Here is an 18,165-nt window from a genome sequence, read left to right on the forward strand (position 1 = left end):
CAAGAAAGGGCCTTTGAACGATCAATTAGTAGCGCCTAATCTAAATTAGGTGGAAAATTAATTAAAGCAAATTCCATTTTTCGAATGAAATTCCTTTCTTTTATTCAAACCATGGGGTGCCAAAGAGAACAACTGAGCACTCCAATAAGCCACTTTTGTGATTAAAAGCCTATCGATCTCTGCAGAGCCACTAGGGGCCTTTACCTGATCAATGCATTGGAACGAAAAATCGTCCAGGTGTGTGGGGTTTTGTTGAAGTGTATCGCTACCTCACAAATTGTTTTGTCTATGAGCATAGTAGATTTGTGATTTCGAAATCTCACTTTAAAGTCGGTAGTAGTAGATCCCACGTATTGCAGGCGACATTTCTTACAGGAAGCCAAGTAAATCACATTTTTAGAGTCACAGGAAAGTCTAGGGTGAATGGTGTAAGTTTTGCCCGTCTGAAAGCTGAGAAATGATTTAGATTCAACAAAGAAATTCTGACAGAGGTCGCATCTTTTCCTACCGCATTTAAAGCAGCCATTGTTATGAGGAATGGTTTGTCTCTCGCTGGCAGTTTTAAAACGAGATAGTGCTAACAATTCTTTGAGATTTTTCGATCGACGAAAAGATGGTATGATAGAACTTCGAGGAAAAAGTTCTTTCAATTTGGGGTTAGATTGCAAAATAAACAAATACTTTCTGATTATGTTGCCTACGTCGGGCAAGTTAGGATTAAATGTAGTAACAAATGGAAATAGTTTCTTCGCTTCTTTTCCACGGGTCCTGAGTAAATTATGTCCAGGGATGGCAGAGGCTTTGGAGAATTGTTTGGAAACTAATTTAGAAGGGTAACCCTGGTTAACAAGGTACTCTTCGTACTCAGCTGTTAACGTTCTCTCGGCAAAAAATACTTCTTTAGAGCAATTTCTTTTCAATCTTGTGGTTACTCCAAAAGGAATAGCCTTGAAAACGTGCTTAGGATGGCAGCTGGAAGGCGGAAGATATAAATGGCTATCTGTAGGTTTGGAATAGACGTCTGTCCTGATAAATCCATCGATAAGATGTAAGTGGCTTAAGACCATTCCTCTTGACCCTAAATTGGACCTACCCAACGCCACCGGAATGGATAATCTACTTACAACCAGACGCAGTCGACGCTACAACAACTGGGGCAGGCTTTTAAGGAAACGTCAGCATTTCCGCCAAAAACGCAGATTGCCCAACCCAGTCAATTCGGACCAACTACACCAGTTAGACCCTGTTAACCTTTCGAGCACATCCATGGATGCAGATCAGGTAAAATTGCTGAAGAAAGGACCATCGTTTTTCCCAACACCTAAGGACATCAATTGGCAGAGCGTGTACGATGACTCAGAAGTATTTGAAGCTCGACTACGAACAGCAGCTTTCTTCATTGATAGTAATCCTGATGACAACCTGACAGTTCCTACCCCGCCTACCAAAGGATAGGAAATGGAAACCTCCAACGTCAAGGTACCCTGAACTTGAACTATTTTTAGCTAATGTACGGCGTGATCTTCTCAATCCTGAGAACATTAGGCAAGCTAGAGATAATCTTTCTAAAAAAGAACGGGCTGCGCTTAAAGAACTTAAAAATTCCAATGTAGTGATTCGTATACAGGACAAAGGATCCCGATTTGTTTTAATTGATGAAGGGGAGTACGAGGAAAAAAATTTGGTCAGCTTAACAATCATTTGCATTATGAACCTTTGCAATCAGACCCAACCTCTAAACATTTGGCATTAGTAGAGAGTTGGTGCTCCAAATGACCAGGAAAAGGTGAGATTTCTCCCGAAGTAGCCAAAATGGGTTTTAAATAAAGAAGCGAGACCAGGAGTTGCATTTGGAAACATCAAAACACACCAAACGGGTAACCCACTCAGACTTATTACATCTTGTTGTGACACGGCAATTAAAAACTTATCGGCCTTTACTGAATTTTATTTACAACCACTTGCTCGAAAATTACCATCGTTTATTAAAGACACTACCGACCTGCTTAACAAAATAGAACATCTTAACACAAGCGATCCATTTCCAACTGGCACCTTACTGGTCTCGTGGGACCTGGTTTCAATGTTCCCTAACATCGATAACAAACTCGACCTCACTGCAGTAAGGAAGGCTTTGAATACTAGAGAAAACAAATTTCCATCCACGACTTGTATTTTAGAAGCCGTAAAAATTTGTTTGAAAAGCAACCATTTTGTTTTTAAAGAGAATTTCTTTCTTCAGATCCATGGCACAGCTATAGGTCCGAAGAATGCTTGTAGCTATGCCGATCTAGCCATGGGCGAAATTGATCACAAAGCTAAGTTTTCTGGTCCGATAAAGCCGTCCTTATGGTGGCGATATCGAGACGATGTATTTGACCTCTGGCAGCTGGGCCTTCCTGCCCTACATCAATTTACTGATTACATCAATTCTCTGTATCCTACTATTAAGTTTGAGCTAGTTTTTTCTGAGTGTGAGCTCCACGTACTTGATCTCACTTTACATCTTATCGATGGATTTATCAGGACGGACGTCTATTCCAAACCTACAGATAGCCATTTATATCTTCCGCCTTCCAGCTGCCATCCTAAGCACGCTTTCAAGGCTATTCCTTTTGGAGTAGCCACAAGATTGAAAAGAAATTGCTCTGAAGAAGTATTTTTTGCCGAGAGAACGTTAACAGCTGAGTACAAAGAGTACCTTTATAACCGGGGCTACCCTTCTAAATTAGTTTCTAAACAATTCTCCAAAGCCTCCGCCATCCCTAGACATAATTTACTCAGGACCCGTGGAAAAGAAGCGAAGAAACTATTTCCATTTGTTACTACATTTAATCCTAACTTGCCCGACGCAATTTTTTAAACTTTCTACGTTCGTGTTGGCTGTGAGGTTTGGACTGCGAATCTTTATTGATCCTCCTGGCGCGGTGCACCTTTGTTGGCCTGAGAGTTCCATTAACGACTTGCGATATATATATATATATTCTTGAACTTGATTTGAATGTATTTCAAAGAGCGCTCAACTCTTAGAGAAGCATCGGTAATTATAACGAACTGGTTCAAGACTTTAGAGGTAGTTCATCGTTTTATGACGACAGCCCTGTTTCGTATGGTCGAAAATGACCACACTCATCAGGTAATTTCAACGATTGACCGTTAACTTACAATTACTGGCTATAAAAGCGGGAATACGGTTGCTACTGGAGACATAAAAACAACGCTACTTGTCCATATAAGTCATGTGACTGGTATGCATAATTTCGGAGATTGTTACTTGATTATGAAGTTTTTAAGGAGGTATCTGTTTCCATGGGGGCATGAACTTGCTAGCTCATTTCGCTTGTGTAGACTGCAAAGCTCATTTTTACATATGATCGTGAATTTTTCAAAAAGACATAAATTACATTTCTTAGTAATGTTGTTGTACGGTTTGCATTGTTTGATGGTTTTCCACGCTAGCTTGAAAGGTTTGTTATTGTCCTTCAGTGTCCATATGTGTTCAGATAATTCAGTCTCGTGTCTCTTGTTTTGGCGTCGGGAGGAAGCTGTGTGGTTTCTGTACCGTTCTTTAAAGTCTGTCGCGAGTCCCACCTATGAATCTGTTGACGTTTCAGTTGTGACTGTTGCTTGGTAGACTGCGTTTGATGTGAGGCATTTTCCCTCTATAGGGCATTGGTCTTTTTTCCGGCAGTTACATTCTTTGTCTAGTGTTTGTGGCGAATTATGTGACTGGTTGTAATCTGATAGTAGCTTTTTGTTGTGTGACGCGATTGTTGTTTTGACGTTACGCATGCTAGCCTGCGAACTCTTTGGTTCTGGATTCTGAAAATATTTTCAAAAGTCTTAAGAATATCAAAAGCAACAAAGCAGCAGGCCCTGATGGTATATCAAGTACAATTATTTCTCTAGCCGGCCCTGCAATCATTAATGGCTTGTAAAAATTAATATCTTCAAGCGCAGCTTTGTCACAAGAACTGTTCCCATTTCTTGGAAAAGAGCAAAGGTTACCCCTATCTTAAAAAAGGGAGATAGAACTGACATTGCCAACTATAGACCTATATCCTTGCTGTGTATCCCAAGTAAATTACTGGAACATCAGGTCTGTAATATAATTGATGAGCACCTAAGTAACTCCTCTCTAAAAAGTTCTTCACAGTGGGGCTTTACAAAAGGACTATCATCAGAAGGCATGTTACTAAAAATGACATATACCTGGAAGATGAATATGAATAAAGGTATGATTTTCGGTGCAATATTTATTGACTTTAAGAAAGCTTTTGATAGCATCTCACACAACATCTTGTCATTAAAACTCCAAGCTATTGGATTAAGTGGGAATCTCCATGAGTGGCTGATGGATTATTTGAAAGACAGATTTCAATACACTGTGGTAAATGACCACCCTTCTAACTTGGATGAAGTGAAATATGGTGTTCTCCAAGGATCCCTCCTGGGTCCAAGGCTTTATACTATCTACGTCAATGACCTCCCTAATGCTATTACATTTGGAGACTCGTTCATGTATGCAGATGATACAACATTATATTGTGTGGGGAAGAACTTTGATCAGGTCTGCTCACAATTAAATAACATTCTCGAGCAACTTCTGCTTTGGAGTACAATGAACAAACTTTGTATTCATCCTGTAGTCTGAAGTTATGATCCTTAGCAAATCGGGCTTCATTGGTCCTGCTCCTCCAATATGCTTCGGAAATAATTTTATTAATGTTGTTAATAACACTACTTGTTTGGGATTAATCATTGACAATAGGCTTACATGGGCATTGCATGTGGACCATGTAAAAAAATCTTTTGCACAGGAAGTGGGCGCATTAAAAAGAATGAAGAAGCTTCCTGTGAAAGCGCTGGAGGAAATTTACTTTAAATCTATTGTACCTGCGGTATCGTATGGTATTGTGGTGTGGGGAAAATGCAATTATTCTATTATGGAATCCTTAAACCCTATTCATGCAAGAGCTGCACGAGTTATCCACCAGGATAAAAGTCTTGAAGAGTTAAATTGGTTGCCAATTTCTTACATATATAAAAGAAGACTCCTTCTTCTGATGCACGATGTTTTAAATGATAAAATCTTATATCCCCCTTTTAATTTGAAGTTACGCAACAGACCATCACGTACAGGAGGGTTACATGTTGAAACCCCTAGAGTGAACTACAAAGTGGGAAAGGAATCAGCACAATACAGAGGACCTGTAATCTGGAATTTTATTGCTAGGCTGGCAACGTTTAATGTGAACATTCAAAAAGACAGTTTTAAAAATATTTTACGCAGGCTCTCACAGAACATAAATAGCTTCTCTTTTGAAGCGCCTATGATTGCTATGAAAGACAGAGATTTTGTATATTTTTAAGTTTTATTACATTCCATGTAAATATTTGAATTAATTCGTGACTTGTTTGCTAATGAACTTTATTACAATGATTCATATTGAATATTTAAATACCATAGGGTGACTTTATGAATTATTTTAGTTTTACATTTTATTAGTTCGTTGTAGGTCCACATCAGCCTTATGGCTGCCCCCTTCCTTACAACCTGCATTACTAAATAAAATGATTGATTGATTGATTGATTGATTGATTGATTGATTGAAGCAAGCCCTCGGGGAGAGGAGGGGGATTGGGACGAGCGGAATGTGCGGAGGGGAGAGGGAGGGCTTGCCACAGACCCCCACTAACTAACGTAACGCCCCCTATTTTCGTTTTCATATCGTCTTGCATATGTCAATCAGCGCCTCTTAAAATTAACCAATCGGAAAGCGCCATTAGCGAGAGCTCAGTGAACCATGCAAACTGTCAAAACAACAACTAAAAACTTGCTCCTCGTGAGTGAGAAATATCAGACTACAAGGAGAATCTGGTATCAAATTCTAAGAGAGGGAGAAAGCCAAAAGTTAATCCAGAAGACGTAGTTTGCCGGGTTTGTGGAGTAGATTTAAGAATTAAATTTGGAAGTGGCCTCAAGAGTTTTGTAAACACTTTTAATCAGAGTCAAAGGGAAGAATTTCAGTGTGTCTTCGCCGATCGCCTTCGAACGGTCGGTTTTCACTTTGAAAATAAGTCGCACATATCTCAAATTATATGCCTTCCTTGTGCAAGAAAAGCTAACAGTTTTTGCCAGTTTTATGAATTGTTGAATAAGGCCGCTTCTCGATGTCCGGATTCCCGTGATGTTTCGTCGAAATGAAAGTTCTCAACACCGACAGGAAAAAGTCCAGGTAGAAGGAGCTTGCGTGTTCCCTCCCCAGCACATGCAAAACCTCCATCTAGTAGGGAAGCGTTCTTTGACTCGCCGAGAAAAGGACAACCCTCAACTTCAGCGATGGATACAAATTTAAACATTGATGATTTGGCTCCAACGTCCATCGGCTTTGCAATGTTGTGATTACGGGCAAGTTTGAGAATGAAGACGCCATTCTTATCAAGGCCCTGAACTTGAACAAGTGGATGGCTGCCACAAATATTCTACTTCGACATCGATTCTTGAGGGCAGAACTTCTCGAAATCACCGTCGTCCGCCATTTTCTAAAAGGTAGTCGCCACGAAAGACTGTTTAGTTCGAGGGTTGATTGACAGCGTGTTGCTCTCAGCCAATGGGAATTTTTCGTCCATACGAGATCGGAAATTTCGTTGGTTAGTGGGGGTCTGTGGCAAGCCCTCCCTCTCCCCTCCGCACATTCCGCTCGCCCCAATCCCCCCTCCTCTCCCCGAGGGCTTGCTTCGCAGGCTATACGCATGCAGGAGTAGCTTATCCTTAGTGTGTGGCGATTGAAGATCTTGTGTAATGGATGGTTTTTCGGGAAGCATCTGTGAACAATATTTAAGAACTTTCTTCCCAAATTGGTCTTCACGTTGGAGTTCCATGGTGGATTATACCATATCACTTTTCTTTTGCGATTTTTATTGCGCTTTTGGGCTGGCTGTGGATCATATGTAAGCTTATAGTCGTAGCCACTTTCGTAGAGGGCGTTTTGGTAAGGAGGGCTGGCGTTATCGAAAACTTCTTTGCTTGATATGCTGATTAATGGCTTGTTTATATTTTCCGGGATGTTCTTTCGCAGTGCAACTAGGGGGTTACTTTGACTGTGAACATAGAGGAGTTTGTTGTTCGGTTTCATGTATGGGTTGTAATATTCATTTGCGAGGTCGAAGGTTACACAAAAAAAATTGACTGCTTTCTTATTAGCTTCGATGGTGATCTTCAGGTCATTAGACTTGAAAATTTTGCTAACTTCTTGGTTTGTTTTTTCAATTTCTTTAGGTGTAGCTCTGCATACTGCTAGCCAATCGTCACGGTAAAGGCCCCCTCGATCTTTAACTTTTGCCGCAATCAGGGATAACATATAGGCTCCGATTAGTTCGCATGTCTCGGCTCCATCATACGAGCCCATCGTCACGTCGAACATGTCGGTAGTGCTCTTCTTTGCCATAGTGTGTTCTGGTGGTACAGCAGTGATTTTTTCGCATGTATGATAATATGGCGGTCTTGTGGGCTGATGGATGTGAACTGGGAAGCATAGTTTAGTGATTTCTGTAGGAGTTGTTCAGAGATGGATGGATAAAACTCACACACATCGACATGACTTATATGGATAAGTAGCGTTGTTTTTATATCTCCAGTAGCAACCGTATTCCAGCTTTTATAGCCAGTAATTGTAAGTTAACGGTCAATCGTTGAAATTACCTAAAGAGTGTGGTCATTTTCGACCATACGAAACAGAGCTGTCGTAATAAAACGATGAGCTACCTCTGAAGTCTTGAACCAGTGCAGTGCTAATGCTAGGATGGAGGAGAACCAATATGGTCACCCCAAACGATCCAACCTTTGTGATATCGTCTAAGCCATGCCAGAGTGCTCAAACTAGAGTACACTAGCGAGCATGCGCAATTGCAGAGCAATGACTCATCCTAGTTAGAGTGCTCAATTTGGACATGAAAGCAAAGCTTTGTATGCCAAAGAGCTATATCTAACTGCAGACAGTACTTTTTTTTTTTTTTTTTTAAAAATATAAAAGCCTGGAGACCAGGCGGTTTTATTTCGTCAATGATATCTATTTACAATTCTAATTGATTAAAGTATTCGAATTAAATTATGAGTTACTTAAGTGTTTACAGGTCTCCATTAACTAATGACATTTTCTCTTACAGGCGGCACGAACAGCGCACGGGCTATAACAGCCCGGAGTAAGCGCCCACCTGTAAGAGCTAACAAAGTTCTATTTACAAGTTTTCTATTTATAAAGTTCTATTTACTATTTACAAAGAGTTTTGTCCCGACCATGTGGGGCGCAAACAGCGCGCGGGCCTGTAGCCCAGAGTAAGGACCCCTCATGGGCGAGGTTTAACAAGTTTTATTATATACAAAGGTTCAGGGGGGAGCAAGAGAGGGAAAGAAGACAGGTTTACCAGCATCGGCCGAACAAAATGCGTTTTTAAAAGACCAAAAATTCCTTAAGGTATCAGTGTCGCTGCTAAGAATTCTGAGTTGGACATCTTTTTTAATTAAGTCGATAATCGCGTTGGAGCTCAAAAGAGAACCTTCGAAGGTAGCTTTATTTCTGGCAAGCCAACACCAATATATGATGGTTGCCTTGAGAAAGTTAGATAAGGATATACTGGTGGTAGATTGGTCTAGGGAAAAGGGGTAATAGATAGAGGTAGGGGAGATAGAGAAGGGGGAGTCGAGTAGAACACGAAAAAGGGGAGAGAAATAGTCCCAGACTTTCACAACTCTGGGACATCCCAAGAAACAGTGTTCAATAGTTTCTGTTTTACCGCAGATCGCGCATTTGTCATTATTGATGTATCCCCAAGACTTTAGGAGATATCTTACGCGGATCATTCTATGGATCAATAGCCAAATTAGATCGTTCTTCTTGTTCTCAATTAGCTTTAGGCGAGACTTGCGCCACACCCAGGCCCAACGATTGATGGGGCGGTCCATAGCAGACGCCCAAAAACCGGAGCACCGGGGTGCAACGCAGACGGGGTCAAGCAACAAAAGATATAAATTCTTACTGGTGAGTAAATCAGGTAAGGCACCAGTTTTCTGATGCAAGGTACGGAAATTATCTAAACAAAGCCGGTAGTAATTGGAAGGAAGGAAGGAAGAGGGGCCAGAATTTGTGGGAAAAGAAAAACGGGGATCTAGAATAGTTAGCTTATGTCCTAAAAAATATCGAGCTAGGTAATGCCATTTGGATGTGCCAAAGTCATCTCTTAAACTGGAAAAAACAGAAAGGCGCAGGCTAGCGCACTTAGCTTTAAAATTAACGACGTTGAGGCCCCCAGAGGATGGGGGCGCACAACAGCGATCGCGACTTACATTTTCCATTTTTCCTTTCCAGATAAAAGGCCAAATGATCGACTTAAAGCTATCGTGCACCCAACGGGGTGGGGGGATGACTTTAGCAACGTGCCATAAACGGCTTGCGCCTAAAGTGTTTACAATTAAGGTTCTACCGATAAAAGACAGGTCTCTTTGTTTCCAAAGATTTAGAACCGAACTTAGTTTGTCTAATTTGGCCCGCCAATTGTCGTCGTCGACATTGACGAGGCCGTTTGAGAAGTAAACACCAAGCACTCTCATTTTAGTGACCCATTTAAGGCCATAGGGAGATTCAATTCTAGTTCGCCATTTTCCTAACCACATTGCTTCAGATTTGGACGTGTTCAGTTTAGCGCCAGATCCTTGTTCAAATTTTGATACGACTCGGAGAAGTGAAGAAAGAGATCTTTCGGATTTTAAGATGCAAGTAGCATCGTCAGCGTACTGGGATATTTTGTATTGAAGGCCCCCTGCTCCGGGGAGCAGGAAACCTTCAATATCTTTACAATTACGGATTTGCGTTGATAATACTTCTGAAACTAGCACATAAAGGAGAGGAGATAATGGGCATCCTTGTCTCACCCCTCTTCTTAAGTGGACAGGGGGGGACAGGGAGCCATTAACAATGATTCTAGAGAAGGCTTTAGAATAAAATAGTTCGACCCACCCACAAAAGGAGGGGCCGAAACCAAATTTACGCAATACTCTCATCATGAATTCGTGGTCAACTCGGTCAAAAGCTTTTTCTTGATCTAAGGAAATGAGAATACCTGGTTCATTAGTTTTGTCAATCATGTCAAGGGCATCACGAAGTAAGGCCAAATTTGAGAAGATAGTGCGGCCGACCACGCCGCACGTTTGGTCTGAATGCACGATGGAGTTCATGACTTTTTTCAATCGTTCAGTGATGATTTTAGATGCTAACTTGTAGTCAGTGTTTAACAAGGAAATTGGGCGCCAATTTTTTGCGAGGCGTCGATCATCTTTTTTGTGGATGAGTCGTAGGAGGCCCTCGTACTGGCTATCCGCGAGGGAGCCAGCAAGAAAGGCCTCGTTCAAAACAGAAATTAAGGAGAGATTCGCTCAGATCGTTCCAAAAACACGAGTAAAATTCTGTTGGGAGACCATCAGAACCGGGTGACTTGCCGGTCTGAAGGCCTTCCAATGCAGTAAGTAATTCTTTATTAGAAAAAGGGCCTTCACATAGATTGCGCTCATAATCAGTCAGTGAAAATTCGAGGTCGTCAATTATTTCAGTTTGAATAGCGCTTTATACTAATGACGTCATGAAATTTTAGACCCCCCGCGTGACTCAGACAAACAAACTCCACTTCTTTGAGAGCTACAAGGGAAATGGCGAGTAGTTCGCTTATTCCCTTACAGTTCTGACCGAAGAGGACGGCGTTTCTGGCTCCAAATTTGAAAGAGAACCGGAAGAATACACTGTAGACCAGCTAAAACGGTGGTTAAAATGTAGGGGCTTAAAATTAAGCGGTAAACGAGAAGATCTTGTACAGACTGTGTGAGATGCGGGAATTATCACACCCTTGATCCGGCAATCGATCATGGAAAATGGTTTGCTGCCAAAGTTTTTCAAGAAAATTCTGATGTAAACAATGTAAAAAGGGGGTTGACAGGCCTACACGACTCCCCAGCGCGTGTTTAGAATAGCCTATTCAAAGTTTGGCTCTCACGAGCATGTTTTTGAGCGATCGCCCTCTTGTAAGATACGAGCGGCGGATTTTTGTATATTTCGCTCAATACTGATTGTGTTTCTATTATATGCCAGTTCATGTAGTTTATGTAGTTAATATTCAGGCAGTTGTCATTGAATAATTTCTGTTTCTTTGACGCTGAATTTTCTCTTTCTTTCGGTGCTTTCCTCTAAGGAGCATGTGCTCAACTTACTTGCGCTGGTCTTAGATTTGCCTTTAGTGGATCGGGAAATTCGGCTGTTGGACCTTTTCCGCCGGGCCAGTGAAGAGCACAAATATAACTTAAGTGTTTCTTGTTATGTTTTTCTCCGTGAAAAACTCATGCGAACAAGCCACCAGCCAACGCTTGCACTTTGCCATGTCTCGCGAAGGTTTTGGGAAAGGAATGAATACTTTCTTCCCTAATTCCTTTCACTCTTTGAGTGATTTTGGCCATTTATCTGCATATCTTGAGTCTGTCTTACACTCACCCCAACAACAGTGTTTGGTACTAACCATGCCCCTTCCTTTCAGAACGCCAAGTCATTTTTTGACGAAATTCTCCGTCGTTTTGTTTTAATTTTAGAGCTCTCGCTCATACATTTCCTTAAGCTGGTCACAATGTTTGTCTGAGTCTGTGCGGGGGGTCTCATAGGTTACACGTAACAAAATCTATTTTTAGTAATAGTATAAAGCGCTATTCGCATATCAAGAGGATCTTTGGTGAATAAATTCTTGTAGAAATTGGTTAAAATTCTTTCAAGATCATTTTGAGAATTTCTGAGAACACCGTTCTCGTCAAAAAAAGATTCAAAACTATTCATGTCAGCTCGTTTTTTCTCCAGACGGAAGAAATAGCGTGTTGGTTTCTCGCCTTCTTCGAACCATTGTGCTCGGGAGCGGACTTTAGCTCCTTCGGCTTCTTTCGAGATTAGAGAGGACAATTGGCTTTCCAAATCGCTAATTACACCTGGGTTATTTAAGCGATTAGAATGTAAAGCGTTTTTAGCATGGGTTAATTGCTTAGTAATTAGGATTCTTTTGGCATTTGCTATTCTCTGTTTACGGATACAGTGTGAAATACTTGTTTTGCGGATTTCAATTTTTAGAGCATCCCACCATTCGCGAAGGGAGGCGAATTCGGGAATTTTAAGCTTAAAGTTATTAATCGATTTTGACATAATGTTTTTAAATTCTACATCTGAGAGTAAAGAGCTGTTGAACTTCCAAATTCCAGGACCGTGATTAGAAGGGTTAGTCGTTAGTTCAATTTTTACAAAGTCATGATCGGATAGGTCGTATACGCATGGAAGAATATTACATTTCGTTACTAGGGTTAAGCCTTTAGCGACGAGAAAGCGGTCAATTCTAGATGCCTGGGTATGGTCTTTGTTAGACCAGGTGAAAGTTACTTTGCGCGGGTTGTTTTTGCGCCAAATGTCTGTAAGTGAGAAGTCAGCACAAAGGGATCGGAGAAGTTTTTGATCAGACAATAGGATGGCGGAACAATTTAATTTATCTAGGACATTGTCTACACAATTAAAGTCTCCCCCGATCACTAGATCCCCTTGGGGGAGAAAGTAATTGTGCAGACAAGAGAAAAAACTTTTACGATCCGAAATAGTATTGGGAGAGTAAATGTTTACTAAATTTAGTTTAGAATTATAGTAGTCAATGAGTAAGCTCAATATTCTTCCTTCGGAATCGGTCAAAAAACGGATAATTTTGCCTGGGAAGTTTAGAGAAAAGAGGATGGCAACACCGGCAGACCTGCCAGTCCCGAAGGACCACAGACATTTGCCGCGCCAGAGTATTTCGAATTCCTCCGCTTGTTTTTTGCATGAGACATGTGTTTCTTGTAAAAGGATTATGTCACAGTTTGAATAATTTAATTCTTGAATAATTTTTCGACTTTTACTGGAGGACCCGAGTCCTCGCACATTTAGAGAAATTATTTTAAGCTTACTCATTGAATATAAATAAAAAATTAATGTCTGTACCGCCTTCTCCTAGGTTTAACTCTCTCCCATCCATCATCATCAGTTTCGGAGCCAGAGCAGTCACGGCGGGAAGATCTATCGCGGTCATCGCGGCCGCGATAATAATCTCGATCGTTTCTATCTCTCTCTCTTCTGTCGTCTCTCCGGTCATCTCTTCGTTCTTCTCGATCGTCCCTCCCTCGCTCGTCTCTTCGTTCTCTTGGTCGTTCTCTTCTACCTTCGTCGCGTTGTTGTTCTCGTTGTTTCTCTTGATCTTGTTGTTTCTGTTGTTCTTGCTGTTTCTGCTTTTCTAGTAATTTCTGTTGTTCTTCTTGTTGTCGCTGTTGTTCTCTCTGTTGTTGTAGTTTTTTCTGCCTTTCTTCTCTTTCCTTGGCGCGCTGGGCTCGCTCTTGTTTCTTTTCCTCTTCAGTTTTAGGTGGCGTTGGCTCACTGTCGACGTTCGCGCTGAAGAGCAGGAAGGGGCATTGAGGCATGGAATGGTTGTCCGCTAAACAAACGGAACATCTTGGCGAGTCTTTACATTCTTGAGCTCGATGCCCAGGGCATTCACAATTAAAACAACGGACTGCAGAGCAGTCTTTGGCCATGTGGTCAGTAGCTCCACAATTCCGGCAAGCTTTTGGCTGATTTGGGTACCATATTTTAATAGGTTCACCAGCTATGTTGATGTTGGCAGGGATGGTTCGATGTAGCGCCATTCGAGCCGTTCTTACTCCATTCTCGATATGTTGTGCAATTTTGTCGCGCCGAAATGAAAGGACACGACCGTAGTGGCTGAGTCGGCCAATCACGGCAGTGTCGGGTAGTTCAGCGGGGGCTTCATGGATCTTGACGAGGACCAAACGATTTTCGCAGTCGCCCAAGAACACTTTGAGACCGGCAATCACGACAAAAGGTGTTTCAAGAGCGGCTTCTTTAGCTGCACGGCTCTTAAAAGTTACGATCCAAGATCTATTGGACGCCTTTCTCTGGATTCCGGTGATAGCGTCAATATCGATTTCTGCCGCGTCAAAAGCTTCGAGAATTATTTGCGATGTGACGATTGTATCAACGCTAAAATAGATAGAGCGATCCTTCGTGATTTTACTTTGACTAGGAGCATTCAAAAAAGGCACGGCCTTAAATTTCACACCCTTATTTTCCAGATTTTTCAGTACCTCAGGGATTTCGATTTCCACGTCTGCGTCCCAGGACTGTGAACCTTCTACCACGCTTGCGTCTACGACGTCTCCTGGATTCGCTATCGAGTTATCGGTAGTAAACTGGCTGATATTTTCACTTTCCTGGCTGTCCATGTTGACCAATTGCTGCAAAAGCAAGAAAAATAAACTTTTCATAAGCCTTTTAACTCAAGAGGCCGAGAAGCTTTTTACTGTTTCGGCCTTCTGGGCCTCATCAGTGCAGTGCTAATGCTAGGATGGAGGAGAACCAATATGGTCACCCCAAACGATCCAACCTTTGTGGTATCGTCTAAGCCATGCCAGAGTGCTCAAACTAGAGTACACTAGCGAGCATGCGCAATTGCAGAGCAATGACTCATATATATATATATATAATGTGTGGTAGGTGGAAAAAACAACTACATATAGATGTATAACGAGCTAGAATTGATTTTAAAGGAGGTTCTCAAAGGGGTGATAACTTATACAGCTAACGATTAAAATTTTTGCCATTTTGCGGCTAACGTTCGAATGTTGTCAATAGCAATTTTTCTTCCGTTCAACTTTTTTTTACGACTATCGGTTGAAAGTTGTCAATTTTTACGCTTGACGGCTGAATTTTCTAGCCGTTTTACAGCTATCGGTTAATCCAAGTGAGACCCTATAAGAGCGCTTTGTGGCGTACAAGCCTTTTAAAGGCAAGGAAAACAGCTTGAAAGTTGGCTAACAAACACATGTCTAAGAATACCTACACAAAGTTTTAGAGATACGCCAGGATATGAAGCTTGACTTCGTTAGATAACAGGAAAAACAGTGATGGCAAAGCAAGCCCATTATACAACGGACGCACAAGGAATGAGTAAGTTTTATTAATCTTACACGTAAATGTTCATATTTCGGAATATTTAGTGTTTTAAATGGACCATACTTTGTTCCTCATACTATTCCTTATAACGCATTCAAATTCTCAAATAATGCTCGCGTAACTTAACAGCGCCTCACACAACGCGTGACGCTTTCATGAAATAATCCTTCGCTTTTGCTCGAGACGTGAGCTTGGGACGCCTGTGATCATACTCGCATTTGGCTGACACCTTTAGTACACGGATTGCCAAAACTGAGTCCTATAATGAATCAAAACTTCTTTTCAGCAGAAACAGCAAGAGATGTTTGTTAGTTTACGAAATCTGCACTGACTGTGAATAAATATGAGAGTCATAAATGTGAACTGTGGATTACAAAATGGAGACAAGTATCGAATGATCTTCGCATGAACACTACTTAGGCTGTAGTGAAAATAAGACCTGAAAAACATACACATGACGGTTGTACTGTTCTGAGATCGTGTTCAGTTCACGCTGTCAAATTAGAACCCGGCATAAGTTATTGTACCGTGATGTCGATAAGATGCGTTGAGCCACAAACTGTCATGAGTGAAATACGTTGTAATATTCCATGGTTGATTCGCCATCACAGGCCATGCTCGTGTTCTTTTGCCCACGTCTTTGGGCACCTCCGAATCCATGCACCATAATCAGGTGCCCATCTGTCGATTGGCCTCCCCAAAGTTGCTTGATAGTAAAATTAGAGCCGAGGGAAAATGCTCACACCATGAGTAACCAAATAACTTTGGGCCATTTTCTCGAATGTCCGAGTTACTTTACGGGCTGAAGCCATATTTTTCAATCAAAGTGTATGGAATTTTAGAGCGTGTTCCAAGCCAAAAATAAGCCTATCCATTTATGCAGGGTCCTCGAGCGAGGATCGAAGAGAGAAGTCCCTGGGATTGAGTTTAACAAACTTTCGTTCCCGCTCTTTTTCTGCCACAGAACTCGCCAATGAAAACTGAGGGTCTCCTGTCACCGAAGGCGAATCGTAACGTAATGAAAGGAACATCAGATCTCCTCTCTTGCTTCAGGGGGCGGGAAGATGAGAGACTCTAGAACGAGGTTGATCAAATCAGTGTCAAATCACCATTCGGAACTTTGCGCATACTCGTGAAGCCAGCGAACAATGTACTGATACGGCAGAAAAACTGCTGATTGGCTGAAAAATGATGCAACACGCTTGTGATGTGCCTGTGTAGGATGTGCAGATATCTCAAGTAAAAGAAATGCTGGATCATTTGTCCAGCGCGCAACGTGAAAACAGGGTTCCCGCGCTCCTCGAAAGTCTTTGAAAGTCCTTGAATTTAATTCTTTGTTTTCAAAGGCTTGAAAACCCTTGAATTTAGACTCAGGTCCTAGAAAATTTACGAAAAGTCCTTCAAAATAAGTGCAGAGGAATCAAAGTCGAAGTTTTCTTTCGTTTTTGGTGTTGAAAGTGTAAGTTTATAAAAGGTAAAGGTCTCTATTTCTCCAAACAATATACGTGTTTAGTTACAATTTTAAGGTTGAAATCAGACAGGCCCCTCTGGCAGCCGTGTTTAGTCCGTAGCGATTTTACCTACCCACCCAACCCACCCCAGGCAGGACATCCATCACACAGTAATCTCGTGCGTGGGAAATTAACGTCTCCTACCCCAACCCTGCAGGAGACGGGACCTCCATTTATTCGTCCCTATCCGTGAAGACTAGAATATCTAACCATTTCTTGATCCTAAAGAAAGGAAGCACATTCTCCTCAATTAATTTTAAGACCCTGAGTGTTGGTCCGGACGGTATTGAACTCTCGACCTCCCGCACAGCAGTCCGGCGCTCTCCCAGTTGAGCTAATCAGGCGGCGGTTTATTTATAGCACAAATCGCGAAAACGAGTTTTCCTTTCAAATCTGCGTCCGATTATGATGTTTAACACGTAATTTTTATAAATTATGAAGGCATGACTGTTTCTATCTGTTACTTTTAACAATAAAGAGCAATGTTTTTATTTCTATTAGCTCCTATTTAATCCAAAAGGTTCTTGAAAACGACCTAAAAAGTCCTTGAAAGTCCTTGAATTGGGTTCCTGAAAGAGTGTAAGAACCCTGGTAAAAGGTTTCGTACTTTTGGTTGATCCAGTCTATATCGGGTCCCTCCGTGCTTATTGAGTTAAACATGTATATGTTTTAAATGAGAGTGAAAAAATGACATAGTGTGTGAAAAAGATGGCGGACAGCTTAGATCTTATTTGAAAACATTTAAGCGTGGCTGATCTACTTGATCTGTAAGATACGTATGATGCACGATCCTCACAATAGATAGCGCTATTTAAGCAATAGCGAAAATCAGACCTGAAAAAAATCAGGCCAGTACGGGACTCGAACCACTGACCTCTGCGATACTAGTGCAGCGCTCTACCAATTGAGCTAACAAGCCAACTGGGAGCAGGCCGTTAAGTTGATTCGTAATAAACCCGTGAAAGTGATAAATGAGATACAATGAATATATGAAGATCATATATTTTGAACTGCGGTATTAGATACGTATGATGCACGATCCTCGCAGTAGATAGCGCTATTTAAGCAATAGCGAAAATATATGATCTTCATATATTCATTGTATCTCATTTATCACTTTCACGGGTTTATTACGAATCAACTTAACGGCCTGCTCCCAGTTGGCTTGTTAGCTCAATTGGTAGAGCGCTGCACTAGTATCGCAGAGGTCAGTGGTTCGAGTCCCGTACTGGCCTGATTTTTTTCAGGTCTGATTTTCGCTATTGCTTAAATAGCGCTATCTACTGCGAGGATCGTGCATCATACGTATCTAATACCGCAGTTCAAAATATATGAACTTCATATATTTCATTGTATCTGACACCTATTTTTCTCGAAATTGAGTGTCTTAAGCAGTCGACTGTATGTTTTTTTTTACCCATTTCGCACTATTTCCAGTGTGAAGCAATTGATAAATTAAAGTGTCGAGAATTGAGATATATAAAATAATTAAGATATTTTTAAAACGGTTACACGTCCCAGGATACTTATGAAGAGATTAATAAATTAAAGTGTCGAGAGTTGAGAAATTTAAAATAAAGATACGC

The 18,165-nt window shown here is 41.3% G+C and overlaps 1 protein-coding gene across 1 annotated transcript; it reads right to left on the reverse strand.

Moving 5' to 3' along the window:
* Window positions 1–11,749: 11,749 nt before the first annotated feature.
* On the reverse strand, window positions 11,750–14,479 carry LOC148725051 (uncharacterized). The gene has a single exon (XM_088729521.1). It carries the CDS (start codon window positions 14,378–14,380, stop codon window positions 13,031–13,033), a length of 1,350 nt encoding a protein of 449 aa, XP_088585647.1. The 5' UTR covers window positions 14,381–14,479; the 3' UTR covers window positions 11,750–13,030.
* Between the last annotated feature and the right edge of the window lie 3,686 nt (window positions 14,480–18,165).

Source organism: Stylophora pistillata, chromosome 8, assembly GCF_964205215.1.
Source record: "Stylophora pistillata chromosome 8, jaStyPist1.2, whole genome shotgun sequence".
NCBI classification, from domain to species: domain Eukaryota; kingdom Metazoa; phylum Cnidaria; class Anthozoa; order Scleractinia; family Pocilloporidae; genus Stylophora; species Stylophora pistillata.

Coding starts and splice junctions, on each gene's coding strand:
- LOC148725051 (XM_088729521.1), bottom strand. CDS start 14,380: ATGAAAAGTTTATTTTTCTTGCTTTTGCAGCAATTGGTCAACATGGAC.